General features: G+C 46.3%; 1 protein-coding gene across 4 annotated transcripts in view; it reads left to right on the top strand.

The window, feature by feature from the left end:
• Positions 1–17,985, top strand: part of ACACA (acetyl-CoA carboxylase alpha) — a 244,316-nt gene that overhangs the window by 185,573 nt on the left and 40,758 nt on the right. For all 4 annotated transcript variants that reach the window (XM_069602731.1, XM_069602732.1, XM_069602734.1 and 1 more), the window contains 2 exons: positions 15,088–15,231; positions 15,826–15,946. In XM_069602731.1, the coding sequence (XP_069458832.1) occupies positions 15,088–15,231; positions 15,826–15,946 (265 nt within the window). The remainder of the gene's footprint in view (positions 1–15,087; positions 15,232–15,825; positions 15,947–17,985) is intronic.

Below are 17,985 nucleotides of genomic sequence, written 5' to 3'. Positions count from 1 at the left end.
CATCTCTGCTTTGACTGCACACAGTTGGGTGTGAAGAGAAAGGGTTGACACTCCACAGATCACACTTCTGTAAGGCAGCCACATGTAAATTGTTTGTTCCTTTAATAGAAACGAAGCTGGAAAGACACACATTCCCAACTTAATACACTGCGTGTCTGCGTCAAGCTTTTATGGCTGCACTCCGTCTTAGCACCCACGTGGTGTTGCCCGTCGTTAGCCAACCCGGTTTTAATTAGTTTAGCCCTTCCTACCTCTCTCTTCCGAAAACTCTTACTTTTAAAGGATTTCTTTTCGTAGTCGGCAGTGGTCACCTGCACATAAAACATGACCATCCCCACGGTTTCCTGTCTTTTCCTTTCAGTGGTTTCACTGTTCACTTACCCATCTTTTTTAGCGGCTCCGTCCTCTGCCATCCTGTCTTTTGTTTTCCAAAACCAGAGAGTGCTCCCCGCATGTGTACTTTGATCCCCTGACCTTGTCATCTGAGTGTTTGTACATCCTCGTTCCTTGAATGCCTTGTTCTTTGCTGCCTGTAGTTATGTGTGAAATATTCAGAATGTTACACAGATGAGGAGAGATACAGGATCCAGTCTTCTTAAGCGTCGCAGAAACAGAGTTGACATTTGCACTCAAGGTGATGGGCTGGTGATAGGGGCAGCCTGGATAACTTTATTTGAAACTCAAGAACATCCATGTGGCTCCTTGTTACTTTCTGGGTGGGCCGGTGGCATGGGGGCCATGTTACAGACGGGAAGACGGAAACAGCAGAAGGTAGAAGAATACCTTTGTCTGTTCATTCCACCGACAGAGGCTAGAACTAGCAGCAGAACATGAGCCTCTGCGTCCCTGAGTTTCATTTAAGCTGCGCTCAGTTCCCTGGGCTCCGTGTCCACAAGGCCTGAGAAGAGAAAGTAGTGTGGTCATTTTATTTTTTTTATATTATTTATTTTACTTTAAGAGGCACTGGGTCTTCACTGCTGCGTGGGCCTTCTCCAGTTGCGGCAAACAGGGGCCACTCTTCGTCGTGGGGCTTGAGCTTCTCATTGCGGTGGCTTCTCTTGTTGCGGAGCACTGGCTCTAGGCAAGAGGGCTTCAGTTTTTGCAGTGCGTGGCGTCAGTAGTTGTGGCTTAGTTACTCCTCAGCATGTGGGATCTTCCTGGACCAGGGATTGAACCTGTATTCCCTGCATTGGCAGGCGGACTCTCAGCCACTAGACCATCAGGGACGTCCCAGTGGTCATTTTACTTTTTGTCCAAATGTCACGAGAGTGATAACATTAGTAAGAGAAGCTCCTAAGGGCCTGCTCTTTCATGTCACTCAAGGTGGTGGATCATGGGTTCCCAGTTCTTCAAACAGTAGATGGTGGGTGGGCAGAGCCTTCAAAATACCTCACTGAGTGGTAAGGACGGACTTGATGGACGTGAAAGACTACCTGCCAGAAGGGAGTCAGGCTGGCTTGGCAAAGGCAGCAGCTTGCGTGCTTGGGAAACTGGAAAAAAAGACCCTTAATGGGCTGTGACAATTTGTAGAGTCATAAACTCCTAAGTCAAGGCGACATTGGACGCTTGCAGTGACTTTCAGATCCACTTCCTCTCCTTCCACTCTTTGCTCTGTTCTGTGTTTACTGTAATGTAGGTCAGTAGGCTGGGAGGACCTAGAAATATAAGGGATGTAGACTAGAGCCTGCCAGTTCTCAGTCCACTGCCTAGATGTGGTAAAAGCTCTCTCTTTATACCAAGAAATCAGAATTGCAGTTTATGACTTGTCCTCTGGACAATAACTGTCTCTGGAGGTAAGGCATCTTGCCAGTGGTCTGATAGATTCATTCAAGAGGTGATGTATGATTTTCTTATGCTAAAGCATTTTAAAGCTTCTGCATTAAGGAGGAAAAAATATCCAATAATCTCATTCCCTTTAGAGAGAACAGGTCCCTAGTACCACTGGATTCTGCTAATCTTGCTAATTCTGCTAATCTTGCTTTTGAAACTTGGTATCAGGCCCTCACTGGATCTCAGTTTCCAAATACATATATTTGTGTGTCAGTACGACATGAAATGTGGCTCTTTGGGGTACAGTATCAGAGCTCCTCCCAGGAGCTTGTAGCGCCAGGAGCCTGCACTGTGCATTCTCCATCCTTGCCATGACACTGATGCACAACGTGAGACTCAGCCATGGGGGCTCGAGAAAGGAAGGGATGGTTCTTCAGCTCTGGCTGCCTTGTAACTGTCACGTAACTTAAAGAGGCAGACTGGGGACTTCCCTGGAGGTCCAGTGGTTAAGGCTCAGAGCTCCCAATGCAGGGAGTAGGGGTTCCATCCCTGGCCAGAGAACTAAGATCCCACAAGCCTCATGGTGAAACCAAAAAATAAATAAAAGAAATAGACTGGCCAGGTTTGAATCCAGGCTCTGCCAACTGTGAGTGGAGCAACCTTGAACAATGTACTTAACCCTTCCAGGTCACAGTTGTGTTAACCGTAAAACAAGGCTTGTAACAGGCTCTTGTGAGGATTAAATGAGTTAATACGGGTAATCCACTGGTACTGTTGTCGTCTTCCCTAAGATGCATTTAGGGGCCTGTCTCAGTGCAGCTCTTTATCTAAGACGTGGAAGTGAAATACAAACACAACATTCTCTCTACTTTCTGACCCTTGGAAGGCAAAGATTCCTTTAAGAAAATGTTAGATGTCAGTCCTCACTGCGGCAGTACATCCACATATTGACTTTCCCCATAGATGTTATCTAAAGACAATCACACACTTTGGAAAGCCATTAACGCCAGCGGCACCATGTCCGGTCCTGATAGGGTAGTATATGTGTCAGTCATCTGTCTGCGCAGGTCCCCAAGGACTTGTTGCTACAATAGCCCATAATCACTCTAAGGATCAGTCCAGCAATTTGCATTTTTAAAAGTCCCTAACTACCTATTTTCACAACAGACAGGCCCTGTTCTCCAAAGCTCCAGATGGGATCAGTCTCCTTTCTAAAGAGGGCATGTGAGCTTCCTCTCGGAGTCAGCCTCTCTTTAGCATGAGGAATGAGCTCTCAGAAAAGGTTGCCCATCCCTTTGGTTTTCAAGCTTTTCCCCCTGCGCACACGTAAAATAGGGGCACACCTGACCCCATCTGGGGAGTTGTTTAGTTTCTCATCCAGTGTTCCTCGGGTCTGGTAGGAAACTGTACCAGGTCTGTTTGATGCCATGAGTGCGTGGAGGTAATTGGCCGGCAGTCTGCTCCCCGCTCTCTGGTGGAATTGTCATTCAGGGATCCACTGCCTCCGACCCTCTAAGAGAGCCCGCGTGGGCATGGTGGCCTAGAGACTCAGGATGGGAGAGCCCACACGAGCATCACTCTAGAGCTTCTAGACAAAGTCAGAGTTCTGAGGCTCTGCCTGGGCATTGAGACTCGGGAATGATCGTGTTCAACAGCCTATTATAAATGTGCTAAAACTTTTTGAAGTTTCAAAGCCTTTGATGTTTGTCACTCACTTATGTCCAACTCTTTGTGACCCTCTTTGCGACCCCCTCAGTCATGTCCGACTCTCTGCAACACTATGGACTATAGCCCACCAGGCTCCTCTGTCCATGGGATTCTCCAGGCAAGAATACTGGAGTGGGTTGCCATGCCCTCCTCCAGGGCATCTTTACAACCCAGGGATTGAACCTGTGTCTCTTACGTCTCCTGCATTGGCAGATGGGTTTTTTACCACTAGCACCACCTGGGAAGCCTATCAGAGCCTTTACATTTTTAAAAAATTATTTATTTATTATTTCTTTGGCTGCATGGAATCTTGGTTGGAGCACGCAAGATCTTCATTGCAGAGTTTGGATCCTCTAAATTGTGGTGCTTGGGCTTATTAGTTGCTCCTCGGCACATGAGATCTTAGTTTCCCAACCAGGGATGGACCCCACTGCATTGCAAGGCAGATTCTTAACCACCACCAGGGAAGTCCCTCAGATTTTTTTCCTAAGAAAAAGCAAACAAAATTTTTTTTTATTATTCCTCTCCTTGCCATGTACTAGCAAAGCAACTAGCCCAAAGCAACTTTGGGCTCTTGTCTCTTTGGGGCTCACTTTCCTCTATGTAAAATACATTTCCTATCTTAAGGTGAAGACCAGAGGGTCTCTGAATGTTAAATTCTTTTTCATTTCTAGTACTCTCTTATGCTATGAAGATGTGTCTTGACTTGTAGCCAGGGAGCTGTGTTAGGTTGAGGCAGGGAGAGAATAGATTGGGGCACTGGTGGGGAGTCTGAAAAAGTGACTACATGTGAGAGAATTCTGTGTTAGTGCGATTACATACTAGTGATACGTAAATTACTGTGTTAGCAAGGTTCGGAATGGGAGTTATAGAGCATAACAGTTAAAATTTTTTTTCCGTATTACAGAAGAGTCAAGTGCCATGTGGTGGTGGTGGTGATGTGGTTCCTGATGAGAACAAGTGGTCCTAGAATTATTGCTGGAAGCAGAAGGGTCCTTCAAAGTCCCACTGCCCAACTGTTGTTTGAATTTCCGCTGTAACTCCATTACCAAATAGTCATTCAGTGATGCTTGAAAAACTCGACTGAAGGGCAACCCAGTACTCTTTAAGCCAATCCATTTAATCTGTATGAAGTTCTTCCTAGTCTGTTTCTCTATACAGACAAACTAATTCCTCCTAAATAGTAGTTCAAAATTAACAAAGTGACTCCAGTTTGATGCTCTGGCCTATTGTAGAACTGAATAGAACCACTCTTTCCCATGTATTTTTGCTTTCAAAGTCGTCTTGTCTCAAGAACAAATGTAGTGAAGATGAAAATGCTCTTCAAAGATAGCAAAGAAATTGGATTCATAACATTCTGGCCAGCTGAAAATATGAAATGAGTTTTAATTACCGGAGGAACAGCTAAAACTCACGACTCTGACATAGTACTCTCTAGAACCTTAGGGATCTGCTGCATGCTGTCCGCCCAGGCTTTTATGCCTTCCCATCGCCCGCCTTGTCAAAAGTCAAGGTCGTGATACAGGACTGGAAGATAGGGTCTTTTTTTTTTTTTGCTGCACTGGGTCTTCGTTGCTGCACGTGGGGTTTCTCCAGTTGTGGAGAGTGGGGGCCCCTCTCCAGCTGTGGTGCGTGGGCTCCTCGTCGCGGTGGCTCCTCTTATTGCCAAGCGCTAGCTCTCTGCACACGGGCGTCAGGAGTTGAGGCTCCTGGTCTTAGTTGCTCCTTGCAGCATGTGGATCTTCCCAGACCAGGGATCAAACCTGAGTACCCTGCACTGGCAGTGGATTCAGTGGATTCGCAACCACTGGGCCACCAGGGAAGTCCAAAGATAGGTCTTTTTGAGAGCTATATATTCAGATACTAGTTAAAATTAGTTTAGTGGTACTTGTTTCAGGACTCAGTAGGGTGATGTAGACTGAGGAACTCTGAAGCCCCCTGGGCACACAAAACCAGGATACTAATTTCTCATTCTCTCAGCTCAGGGAGCAATCTCTGGCTCACCCATATGTGTGACCTCCGCTCTATGTCTGCCCTCTCTCCAGAGCATCCTATCCAGTCCCCAGGGCTGGATGCTCCCTGAGTCTTGGAATCAAGAGATGCCTCCACTTCACAGGTTCTGGGGTGTGTAGGGTCTGTACATGTTCTGCCTGTCATAAAACATCGTCCCTGAACTCAAGCTAAGTGCCCCCCAAGGCCTGGTGCCCTCAGCAGAGCAGCTGAGCATCTTCATCTTCCCAGTCATTTAGATGTTATGCCTCCTTGGGCTGGATTTTCTTCACTTTTCTTTCCAGCCATGTTCATCGTTCTGTCTTTGCAAATTAGTGTTCAGTCAAAGTTCTGCTGTTGTGTCTCTCCCTCTCCTCTCCCCTTAACCATTCTTCTCCCCCCAGCCCCTGCCTGAAACCCAAGTAAATTAGCTTCTCACCCCTGCCCCCCAGTTTTAAAAAAATTCCCATACTCCTCCAGCAGTGTCTGTTCTTGGATTTGCAGTCAGCAGCCATCTCCAATAACCATCCGGCTGTCAGCTCTGCAGCTCCCCACTACCTCCCACCTCCCCCATCACTCACCAGAGGAAAAAGAGAGCCAGGGCCAGAGCTTGAAATATATCATGCAATAGTGTATCATGAATTTGTTGTGAATCACAGCGGTGAAGCAGGTTTATTTATTTCTGAGACCTTAAATCAATACAAAGTAGGTCTCTTAGTTCTGAAGCTGGGATGGAGTGTGAAAAAATGAGCCCATTGTACTCTTAAAACTTTGGGGAAAGGAGATGACAGCTATATAATTCCATTTACCAGGCACTAGGGGCTTTAATGTGAAGGTGACAGGGAGCTCTTTGTGCATTTAGAGCACCATATCTTCTAAATAAAAGATCTGTAGACTTGATAGTGGAGCATAGCTCCGAGTTTAATAATCTCCAAGCATTAGACCGAGCCAATATGTTCCCAAGTCAGAGAGGTCCCCCCCAAACACTCATAAATTAAAAGTGCAAGAACTGCACACGGTGGTAGATTAGAAATGCAAGGACTTCAGTCTTCTGGGGCGAAGACGGACCTGGTCCCTGGCTGTGCACAGACTGCTGTGTGAATATGATAAAGACGCAGGAAACGAGACTGTTTAGAAACCTGACTCCTGACTGTTCATCATTCTCAGGAATGTCCCCTGTGCATGGATCCAGATCTGGCTGTGTCCCCTGTCATTCAGAGCGGCTGCCTTCACACAGTCTAATCAGCTAATGTCCACCGTCAGGAGTGTTGAATTATGAAAGGAGAAGCTTTAAGAGCAGTTTAGATTGATACAAATTACCATGCCCAGGCTTCGAGGTTTTCTGGTTTATTCTTGATTGGGTCCTAATAGTTTGAATGTCTCAGAGTCTAGAATTTAAGCCCTTTAAAATAGTTTGCACATAAGAGGAAGTGAGAAATCAGTGTTTATTTAGGAAAGGAACTCATCCGAATTTAACCAAGAGTATAAGATGCAAATATGGGAAGTCAAGACCGTTGGAACATATCATCAGCTTGTGGGTATCTTAATTTTCTATCTAACCCTTTGATAAAATGTCTTCTCAACAGATAAAGCAGGTTTATGCAGCTCAGTAGAGCAACCCTAATGTGATATGACTTTATAGTATATAGAGTTACTAGCTTAATTCTAGCCCAGGTAAAGAATTTTGAAAGAAAAACCCAGCATCTCCACTGGGGAAAACTAAAAGGAGAGGCAAACCAAACTACTCGTTTTGCTTAAGGAGCCCCAACACATATTAGCACTAATAGGAAAGACTTCTGTTGCTTATAGTAGTTCAGCTTGCTGAAAATACCAACCAAGGCTGAGTTTTTATAGAGCAGTGAGAAGGGTGGCAGTTCCCCAGCATTTACTGTGGGAAAGTAAAGGCACAACTGTGCCTGTTGTGTTAAGACAGTAACAGGCTTTTCATGTGTTTTAAGAGGAAAACATTAAATTGCCACCCACCAGATATAGATGAGAAAACACAAACAGAAAGGCTGAAGAGATGAAAGGTCGGTATTACTCCCTAAGAAGCCAGGTCACAGAAGGCACCAAACTCTGTGCCTCCACTGGTGGGCAGAGGCAGTCACACTGCCAGCTGCCTTCCAGTACCAACCTCATGTCCCATATCTAGTCAGAAAAACCACTGGGAGGTGACTAGGGGAAGGAAAAAAAAAAAAAAATATATATATATATATACACACAAGAGTTCTCACAACTCAATAATAGGAAACAACCCAGTAACTTTTTAAATGGGTAAGAAATTTGAACAGACCTTTCACCAAAGGTATAAGGATGGGTAAATAAGCACATAAAAAGATACTATCATTAGCACATAAAAATATATTTATCATTAGTCATTCAGTTCAGTTCAGTCGCTCAGTCATGTCCGACTCTTTGCGACCCCATGAATCGCAGCACGCCAGGCCTCCCTGTCCATCACCAACTCTCGGAGTTCACTCAGATTCACGTCCATCGAGTCAGTGATGCCATCCAGCCATCTCATCCTCTATCGTCCCCTTCTCCTCCTGCCCCCAATCCCTCTCAGCATCAGAGTCTTTTCCAATGAGTCAACTCTTTGCATGAGGTGGCCAAAGTACTGGAGTTTCAGCTTTAGCATCATTCCTTCCAAAGAAATCCAGGGCTGATCTCCTTCAGAATGGACTGGTTGGATCTCCTTGCAGTCCAAGGGACTCTCAAGGGAGACACAAATTAAAACCACAGTTAGACCCTACTAATATAAATTTAAGTTGACATGCTAAATGTTGGTGAGGATGCAAAACAACTGGAAATCTCACACGTGTTGGTGGGACTGCAAAATGGTACACTCACCTAGAAAAAGTTTAGCTTTCTTTTAAAAAAGTTATCCACTTACAGTATATCCTAGCAATCCTGTTGTTGTCCAGTTTCTGAGTCATGTCCAACTCTTTGTGACCCCATGGGCTACAGCAGGCCAGTCTTTACTGTCCTTCCCTGTCTCCTGGAGTTTACCCAGATTCACGTCCATTGAGTCAGTGATGTTATCTAACCACATCATCCTCTGATGCCCTCTTCTCCTTTTGCCAGCAGTCTTACTCCTAGGTATTTACTCAGCAGAAATGAAAACGTGCATTGATACAAAAACCTGTATGGCAATGTATAGCAGCTTTATTCGTAGTTGCCTGACCCTGGAGACAACTCAAATGTCAGCTAACAGCAAGCAGATGGACAGGTGGTAGTATTTCTGTAAAATGGAATACTACTCTGCAGTAAAAAAGGAGCTGCCACCTGTGTGAGCATCAATGACTCTCAGATGTATAATGCTACTGAAAGAAGCTAGCATTCTAGAAAGGGCAACGTTGTTGAGACACAAGGATCCATGTTGGTCAGGAGTGGGAGAAGGGAATTGATTACAAAGGAAATGAGAACATTTTGGGGGCTGATGAAAATTTTGGGGGCAATTGTGGGTGGTGGTTATACACCTGTGTGATGTCAGATTTCATAGAGTTGTACACCTAAAAATGGGCAATTTCACTATATGTGAATTATATGTCAATAGACCAGACTTTTACATTTTTTTTTTTTCTGTATTTGGAAATAATTTATTGTCAGTGTGCTCAAGTCTGCAGCTAAATAAGCAGTTGATGGATCCCTGAGATGAGTGATTTTATCTGGCATCAGTTTTGACTCTGGAAGTCTATGCCTTTTTCTCATACGTTTGACAAGTAAACTGTCATGAGGTTCCTCTCTACCCCAGTTCCTCCTTCTGCCATCTACCTCATTCCTATATTCTCCCTGTATCTCAGTTTCTTTTTGCATAAATATCATTTCTTTTTTAAAACATGTACTTATTTTTGACTGCACTGGGTCTCCGTTGCTACACGCGGCATCTCTCTCGCTTTGGTGCGCTGGCTTCTCATCGCAGTGGCTTCTCTTGTTACAAAGCCCTGACTCTAGAGCGTGGCCTTCAGTCATTGTGGCTCACAGGCTCAGTTGTGGCGTGTGGGACCCTAGTTCCTGGGCCAGGGATCCAGTCTGTGTCCCCTGCGTTGGCAGGCGGATTCTTAACCATGGGACCACGAAGGAAGTCCCGTAAATATCCTTTCTATACCACTGGTAGCACAGTCCCTTTGCTCCAGTTTATCCATCAGCAAACCTGACCAGTTTGTAATTTTGCTGCTTATAAAGAAATTTTGGGGCTTCCCAGGTGGCGCAGTGGTAAAGAATCTACCTGCCAATGCAGGAGACGCCTGAGTCCCCTGGAGAAGGAAACAGCAACCCACTCCAGTATTCTTGCCAGGAAGATTCCATGGACAGTCCATTGAGGTCGCAAAGAGTTGGAGACAAGACTGAGCACGCACACACACACACAAAGAGATTTGGGTCTTGCAGTGGGTGGCATTGAATCCAGCCTCGGCTCACACCAGAGGCTGCCCCATCCTGTGCCACCAGTATGCCACTGTGTCCCTTCTCTAGCCCCAGCCCGCCAGCTGCCAACCAGCTCTCCAGTGATACAATAGAGGCAACAAAGCAGGCGAGGGATTTGCAACCCTGGGTCTCTGTATTAAGGGACTATATTTTGGAACCCCCAAATTTTCTTGGTCTCATCGGCACTGGTCCCGTCTCCCTAGAGGTTTAATTCCATTCACCCTTGGACGTATTCCTGGAGAAACATTTACACAGTAATATGTGCTGCGCCACTTAAAATTGTTAATTGGAGATTGAATTACTTGTCAGCTTTTAAAAATGTAGTCCTCTCAGGTCAAGGAGGAGGGTGTTAGCACCAGGAGTAGATGAGCTATTACATTTTTTTCTTCCCCTTCCTCTCTTCACTCCCCCTCCCTCCTCCTCTCTAGCATCCTTTCTCCTTTCCTTTGTCCCTATTTTAACACTTCTTCCTTCTTCCCACCTTTTCTTTCTCATCTCTCTCTCCCTTTCTGCCTTAACCAAACCTTTATCAATAACCCGACAGATCCCAGAGTGACTTTAATGTCTAAAATCATGGAGGAAATCCAGTGATGACAGTTGCTCAGGAAATTTACAAAACCCCTCCTGAAATCCTCTGGAGAGTGGAGATACCCTAATGAGAAAGGGGATGGACTCCACGTGCATAGCTGAATTTTTAGATCCACCAGGAATGTTTAAAGGGGAAAAGGCTGGATAAAGTGGGAGAAAACAGCAGCAGAATTTTCATTTTTTAATGCATCGATATGCATCATTATTTTTCACATTTGCAGCACACAATTGCAAATATTTGCTTATAAGTCTGAGGGGCCCTGATGTAATATGTATATATCAGGACAAAAGCAATCTTTTTTGAAAAAAATTGAGCTAAAGTTGCATCTATGAAACTTGGAAGGCTCGAAAGCCTGTGTGCTGACAAATATCCTGACAAGTAAATACTACACTCATTCAGTATTACACAGTGATTTCATTTGCACAGAACCTCACAATACTCTGCCACTTCACTCAAACGTCTGGAGCACTGGGGAAGGGAAGAAACGAGTTTATCTTGATCTCCAAAAAGGGATTTAAGGGCGAGAGCAGGCGGTATATTAGACTGTTTTCATTGCCTGTCAGCTGGGGTAAACCTGAGCTGTCTGCAGCGTCTCCAGATAAGCAGCCACAGCAGCAGTGGCTCAGGCCTCTGTGTGCGTGTGCGTGTGTGTGTATGTGTGTGTGTGACTGCATTCATTTGTACTGCCTGTGCATCTCAGAATTTCTAAAGGCTCTGCAGCATCTTTCACGGAGCCTCTAACATTGGCGTCCTGCTAATCACTGGCTAGAGGCAGTGCCCTTGATTCCCAGGTCTGCCAGCTGGAATGACTGAGTGCTGGCTGAGGCTTAATTTTATGTGGAGAGTGAACGGAGATCCTCTTTCAGCCTGAGCCCTCATTCAGCTCTGTCGGCATCGACACTCTTCAGCAGGGGACCTGAGATGGTGCCTGTTCCTAGTATTTCATGGCACTGCCTCTCGACTCAGACTTGGGAGGAGGTGGCAAAGTAGGGCCTCAGCAGAGTCCCCTGTTTTGAGTGGTTCCTGTGTTTAAGTGGTTATTGATGCTGATGGGCAGATAAAGCAAGAGTTTGAATCATGTAGTGTAAAGTGTGCAAGGAATAATTTCGGAAATGGAATGTGGCAAGCAGCATGACCTCTACACGAATGGGTGTGTCCAGGTTGTAAAAAACTGATGAATGAAGCTCACCTACTTCACGAAAATGTTCTATTGATGAGGGTTGTGTACCCCGGGTTTTACCATAGAAGGTTGGTAGGGCAACAGATCGAAGACTGTAACAGTCATTCTGTCTAGGTGGGTCATTTTCTCTGCCCTCCTGATGCTCATCAGGGTTAACGTAACTGCTCCAGTGCCATCATTTCAGAGTTGGGCAGAATGGGTTCAGCTTCTGCAGTTGGAGCTTTTGTTGTGAAGTATTCTAAAATCATTAAGACCACTTGAGTTAGCCCCGACCCCTGTCAGTCAGGAGCTGTTGTACGCCCTCATTCTCCTGGTGCATGCTGCAAACATATGGTCATTGAAGATGAACTGGAGGCTCCTGCCTTCTCTTCCCCAATTGTTAAGTAGCCATGATTGTTTGCATTTGTTTGTGGTTAGTGAAGCAGGCTTCATTTTTTGTGTGTCCTTCCCCTCTGCACCTGCCCCCACCCCCTACCGCCTACCTCCTGCGATAAGGCTGACCAGAGAGAGCTCTTCGGATACTCTGTCTGTCATATAATTTTTATCTTTAGTTCCCAAATGTAATGAATCGTCTCAGATGGCAAACATTTCTTTAGCCCAGGATGGTGTTCTTGGCTGTAGTAAGCCCTGGTTTTCTTCCTCAGAGGAGAGGAAATGTAGAAATACTGCTGCCTTTTCAGAACAATGCCAAGATGTCAGAACCTGAGTTTCCACTGGTAAAGGGAAGACATGCTAAGTGATTAACTCCTGCTCCTTCCTGATCTGACTCCCATTAGATGTAAGAATATGGGGTGGAATGGGTGGGCAAGGAAGCCTCCAGGAGGAACCCAGTTCTGGAGGCTCTCTTCCTCTTTGAAATGAGCGGGGCAAAGATGTCTGAGGAAGGTGTATTTGAACAGCTAAGCATCTCTTCGTCCGTTTCAGCCCCTTTTTCTGAGACTGGTTCTTTATGGGGCCTTACTGATTTGGGAGAGGCGTGAGGTTCTAAGTGGTTGGACGTTATCAAGTCCTAGAGACAGGGTTTCATGGGAAAGGAAATAGCATTTCTGAGTACAAAATAGCCCTAGCTATTTTCTTGCTTCTAGGCAGCAAGGCATTCTGGGCCCCTGACATACTCTCTGGGTATCAGATATTCAGGGTCAGTGCAGTGTCTCCTTTTTATTTCTTTTCCCCCTTTCCAATTTTATTTTAATAATTAAAAATACTGCTGATCACACCAAATGACTTCTGGCAGAGAGGCAGTCTGTCCCAGAAGGACCAGCTGTGGGCCATCGGGTTTATGACGTCCATAAAACCAGAGCCAGATCGGAGCGCGGCCTCCCTGAGTGACAGGGCTTCTGCCTCCACCAGGGTCCCCCGTCATCTGACTGCTCTGGACGTTTGCTGGGGGTTGGGTTTGTTGTTGTTTTTTTTTTTTGCTCTGTCTTGTTTCCTGGTGCGTGTGCGAGTGTGCATGTGTGCACACATTTAAAGATAGAAAGGAAACAGGTATGTAATGCCCTCTGCCTGTTAGAAAGACTAAAGCCATAAAAATAACAAACGGCGTGTATTTGCTAGAATGTCAAAGTTATGAGTTTATTTTGTAATGATGTGCTCCTGCCTTCATGAGGTAAACTGGCCGTGGCGGAGGTGTTATTAGTAATATGGACGCAGTGGAGCAGAAAGCCAAGTGACCGAGAGATCAGTGTATCAGTCAGGGAGAGGGCAAATGGAAAGAGACAGCAGGAGAATGAGAAGAGAACCGTGGCGCCTGGGCTGAGATGAATGACAGACCAGGCGGAGGACGGGAGCCCAGTGGCCAGATTCGGCTTCCCCGCTTCCAGAGGCTCCTTCAAAGGCACTGCTGGGCATGTTGCTCAGCTCAGAGGTGCCTGTGAAGGCTTGTCTCTCTGCTTCCCTAGTAAGGAAAGCAGAAATCTGAGAGCCATTTTGCCTCCCATATTCCTTTCAGAAGAGTCTCTTCCACCTTTCCTCCTGCTGTGTAGTTGCTAAGTGAGTGTCTGATTCTTTTGCGACCCCGTGGACTGTAGCCCTCCAGGCTTCTCTGCCCATGGAATTTTCCAGGCAAGAATACTGGAGTGGATTGTGATTTCCTTCTCTAGGGGTTCTTCCCCACCCAGGGATCGAACCAGCGTCTGCTGCATTGTCAGGCGGATTCTTTACCAGTGAGCCCCCTGGGAAGCCTGCCCCTCTTCCCTTTGTAGCTGAAGCTAAATGGAACCCAGGCCAGCTGGGTCCCAGAGAGGTGATGGCTCTGGCTGCCCCCTTCCTCAGCCTTCGGCAGGTCTTGATCCCGGGGCTGACCCAGCCTGTAGGGGAGCCGCTCACAGCTCTGAACAGGAAGGGGCAAAATGGGAATATACAGGTAGAATTCGCTGGTCTCTCCTTTATTAGGTTCTCCCCCAGAGGCTGGAAATGAATAAAAGTAAGGAATTTTGTGTTGTGGTTATTTCCAGAGGAGGAGGAGAAAGCGGAAAGAAAGAAAAGGTAACATACAGTAAGCGGCTCCACAACTGTTAAGAGCTCTCCAGGGCTACCGTAGATGACTGGCAATTACTACACACTCAGCAGTTTGCAGGAGTCTGTGGTCAGGCTGCCCAGCTTCCATCTGCTGGGTCAGAAAACCTCCCTCCCCAAAAGAAATTATTAACCAGTCTTCAAGGGGAAAAGAAACCCTACAGTTTCCGAGTCGAAGAATGTTCTTTCTTTTTTTTTCTTTTTTAAAGGAAACTTTATGGTTTCCAATCACAAGTGCCCTTTACCCTCACAAGAGCTAAACTCCTCCAGGGGTGGATAGACCAGGAAATTGAGACCCTGAAGTCCCTGGAACCTGGGGAGGAAAGGACCCAGGAGAAGTGGGTTTGGGCGTAAATCACAGCCCAGTGCCCAGCACACAAAGAGGACTTTAGGCTCCAGGCTGCATGTCTGTGTCATGAGTTGCTTCAGGATTTCACTTGAAACATCAAATGTAAAGGGGAAGAGTAACCCTTGGAAAAAATGAGGAGTCCATACCTCTCGATGCTTCTGTTTAACTGAGACTCGTTGCTCGAGGGTGTCAGCAGCCAAGCACCCCCCTTCTGCGTCTGCAGGCAGCAGCGTGGCATGGCCTGCGTCTCGGGGCCCCCGCGTTACCCACCACTGTGATCTCCCTCGAGAGCCCAGGATGCCACCACGCATCTGTGGCGGCTGATAGAGAGGGGCTTGCTGGGGTTTAAACTGCAGCAGAGTATGTGGTTGTCTAAAACGCCCTTTGTGTCTTCTGAGTTTTCTTTTTAGGACAAAGGTCCAGACAGTCCCTCGACACAGCCCGCAGAGGCCGGGCTCTCTGTCTTGCAGAAAAAAGAATCCATTTTAGTGGCAGTTACGAGGCAGACCTTGCCTGTCTCTTTGACTGGATGAATGCCTTCTCTCTGGCCTGTTTCTCTAGGTCCTCGGGAGGGAAGTATACACCTCGAACAACCAGCTGGGGGGCATTCAGATCATGCACAACAACGGGGTGACGCACAGCACCGTCTGTGATGACTTTGAGGGGGTGTTCACCGTCCTGCACTGGCTGTCTTACATGCCGAAGGTGAGTCCTCCCCGCTTGCTGCCAGCACCGAAAAGCCCGAAGAACCCGGCCTTTTCACCACAGCTCACTGCCTCAGCATGTGAGACTCGTTTATGGGAGAAGGATTGTTTTTCTTACAAAATATTCTCTAGAAGCTGTTGATTTCTTTCTCTTTTTTTTTTTTTTCCTTAAAGCCATCTTTTGCCTCCTACCTTTCTTTAAAAACACCTGTGGATTTCAGAGGTCAGGCCCGCTTCTGATGATTTCCAGCCAGGGAAGCCTTGAGTCCTGTCTAGGCTCAGACCCCAGCTTCTCACTGTGGAGCTTTCCCCTTTGTCGTCGGTGTCCACCCCTCTAGGGGACTTCCCAGAGAGCCTGGGCGCACTGAAGTCAAGAGTCCAATCGCCGCACTTTCTACCAGGCTCCCACGTGAGACTTGGCGAGCTGCACCTGTTCCTCAGGGCCTGGCTCTCGATTGGGGTGCTTCCAGCTGATGGATGGGACTAACGGGCGTGCTTCCGTATGTGGGTCCTGCTCTCTCTGTCTGTCACGGTTGTTGCTGAGTTACGAGTTGTTCACTGACCGCTGTGCTCTTTCCCTCCCATCGCCTTCTAGAGTGTATACAGTTCAGTTCCTCTCCTGAATTCCAAGGATCCAATAGACAGAGTCATCGAGTTTGTGCCCACGAAGGCGCCGTATGACCCTCGGTGGATGCTGGCAGGCCGGCCTCACCCAAGTATGTGCATGTTAGAGGGTCTGTGGCACCCTGGCCCCCATGCTTTCAGTCTTTCCTTCCGTCACTAACCGATTCCTGCCCGATAGCATGTGACAAAGGAAAGAGAGCCCCTGTAGTACCTGGGAATGAGGGAAATCTGGAAAAACAACAGCTCTCTGAAGAAAAAGGTAGAAAACCCATCAAGAGCAAATGAAAAATGAATGAAATCAGCTGTTGAGTCAGTTCTAAGCACTGTAGTCATTAGTACATTTCTTCTGTTATTGGAGCCATTATTACCTAATGGCCGCAAAAAACTTTAAAACAGTTAAATATAAGCCATAAAGTCAAAGAGTGATAGGACCAGAATCTGCGAGCACCTAGTCTGTGTAAACAGACGCTTCATTTATTCTGCGGCCGCTTTTGAAGCTGTGTTTCTCTGTTCAGTGCTGTCGGGCCCTAGTGGGGGCGCGGGCTCGCTCCTTGCAGTAGTAAGGACGCTGTTAGTTGTGGTGCCTGGGTTTAGTTGCTCCGCAGCGTGTGGGATCTTCCCAGACCAGGGACTGAATGCAGGTCCCCTGCAGCGGCAGGCGGCTTCATACCCACTGTACCACCAGGGAAGTTACTGTCCGTCCCTGGTTGGAAGATAGAACTTTTAATTTGATAGCTATATTGAGCTAGAACAAGCCCTTCCTCCATATTTATCTAATATATCCCTCTAATAAGTTTTGGGGCTTATTTTACCAAACTTAAAAAGCAACAACAGGGGAAAAGAGAGGTAACTCCACCTAAGGCAAACGTGCATCCTTGTTTGTCAGTCCACTTGGCGATTTTAACAAACTTTATTTAGCAGGAAGTTCTTTTGTGAAGCCCCAAATCCTCCTGCTACATTTCGAATCTACCTTTTTAGGCTTTTGGGGAAAGTGTTTGTTCTTTTTCGCCTGTTTCTTGCAACTATTCCCTCCCCCACCCCCCCTTCAAAGGGCTGTATTTAAAAGAATGGAATGCAGAAGATAAATTTAAAAGTCATTGTGATTTTGCTGAAAGAGAAAGAGGTATTCAGGGACTTCCCTGGCAGTCCAGGGGTTAAGACTTTGCGCTTCCAAAGCAGGGTGCATGAGTTGGATCCCTGGTTGGTGAACTAAGATCCCCATGCCCTGTCGTGCAGCCAAAGAGATAAAAAAGAAAAAAAGAATTCTTCCTAAGGAAAGCTTAGTAATCCTATGTGGGCACCCCCTGAAAAGCCAGGTGGGACTGTGAAGCACTTCCATATACACCATCTTATTTGGATTTCCTGTTTCTCAGAGATAAAATGAGATGACCATTGTACAAGCTCAGAGAAGTTAAGTGATTTGGGCAAGGTCACACAGCTAATACTTAGGAGTTTGGCTTAATTCGGAAACCTAACTATAGACAGAAAAATCACCAGAGTAGGGTTGACTTTAATTTAAAACCTTACCTGTTGCCGCCAATGCCCTTTCTTGTTAATCTTAATAAAATTAAATAGTTTTTCTGACGTAGAAAAGTCACCATAGTAATCTTTGCCCTACCTCTCATTTTTATACCAAAACTTATAATAAGAGCCACGAGCCTAAGATATCTATCAGTCATAAAATGCAGGAATTTCTGGGAGAAATCAGAACAAGACCTAATGAGTGTTCTCCTGGGAATAATGCAGAGCCATGTTAAGTGGCTTCTAAGTTCTGCTGATGATCTGAACATGACCTGCTCTTTGAGGGGACCCAGTAAAGCCCACCGATAATACCTGTAGCCCTCCAGTGACTCCCCTCCATCAACCAACCTATTAGGCAGGAGGGATTTTAAAGAAAAAATATTTCCACTTTGAAATGAATTCTGTAGTTCCAAATCATTGTTATTGAAGTAAGAACCATAAAATGATCCAAGCATACGAAGTTAAAATTTCAGTATCCTGGGCTTCCCCGGTGGCTCAGTGGTAAAGAATCCACCTTCCACGGCAGGGGGCATGGGTTCAATCCCTGGTCTGGGAGGGTCCCACATGCCTCAGAGCAACCAGGCCCAGGCACCAGGACTGCTGAGGTCGT

The sequence above is a fragment of the Ovis canadensis genome, chromosome 11 (genome assembly GCF_042477335.2).
Source record: "Ovis canadensis isolate MfBH-ARS-UI-01 breed Bighorn chromosome 11, ARS-UI_OviCan_v2, whole genome shotgun sequence".
NCBI lineage: Eukaryota > Metazoa > Chordata > Mammalia > Artiodactyla > Bovidae > Ovis > Ovis canadensis.
The sequence above is the reverse complement of the archived record's forward strand: the minus strand, read 5'-3'. Positions and strand labels throughout refer to the sequence as shown.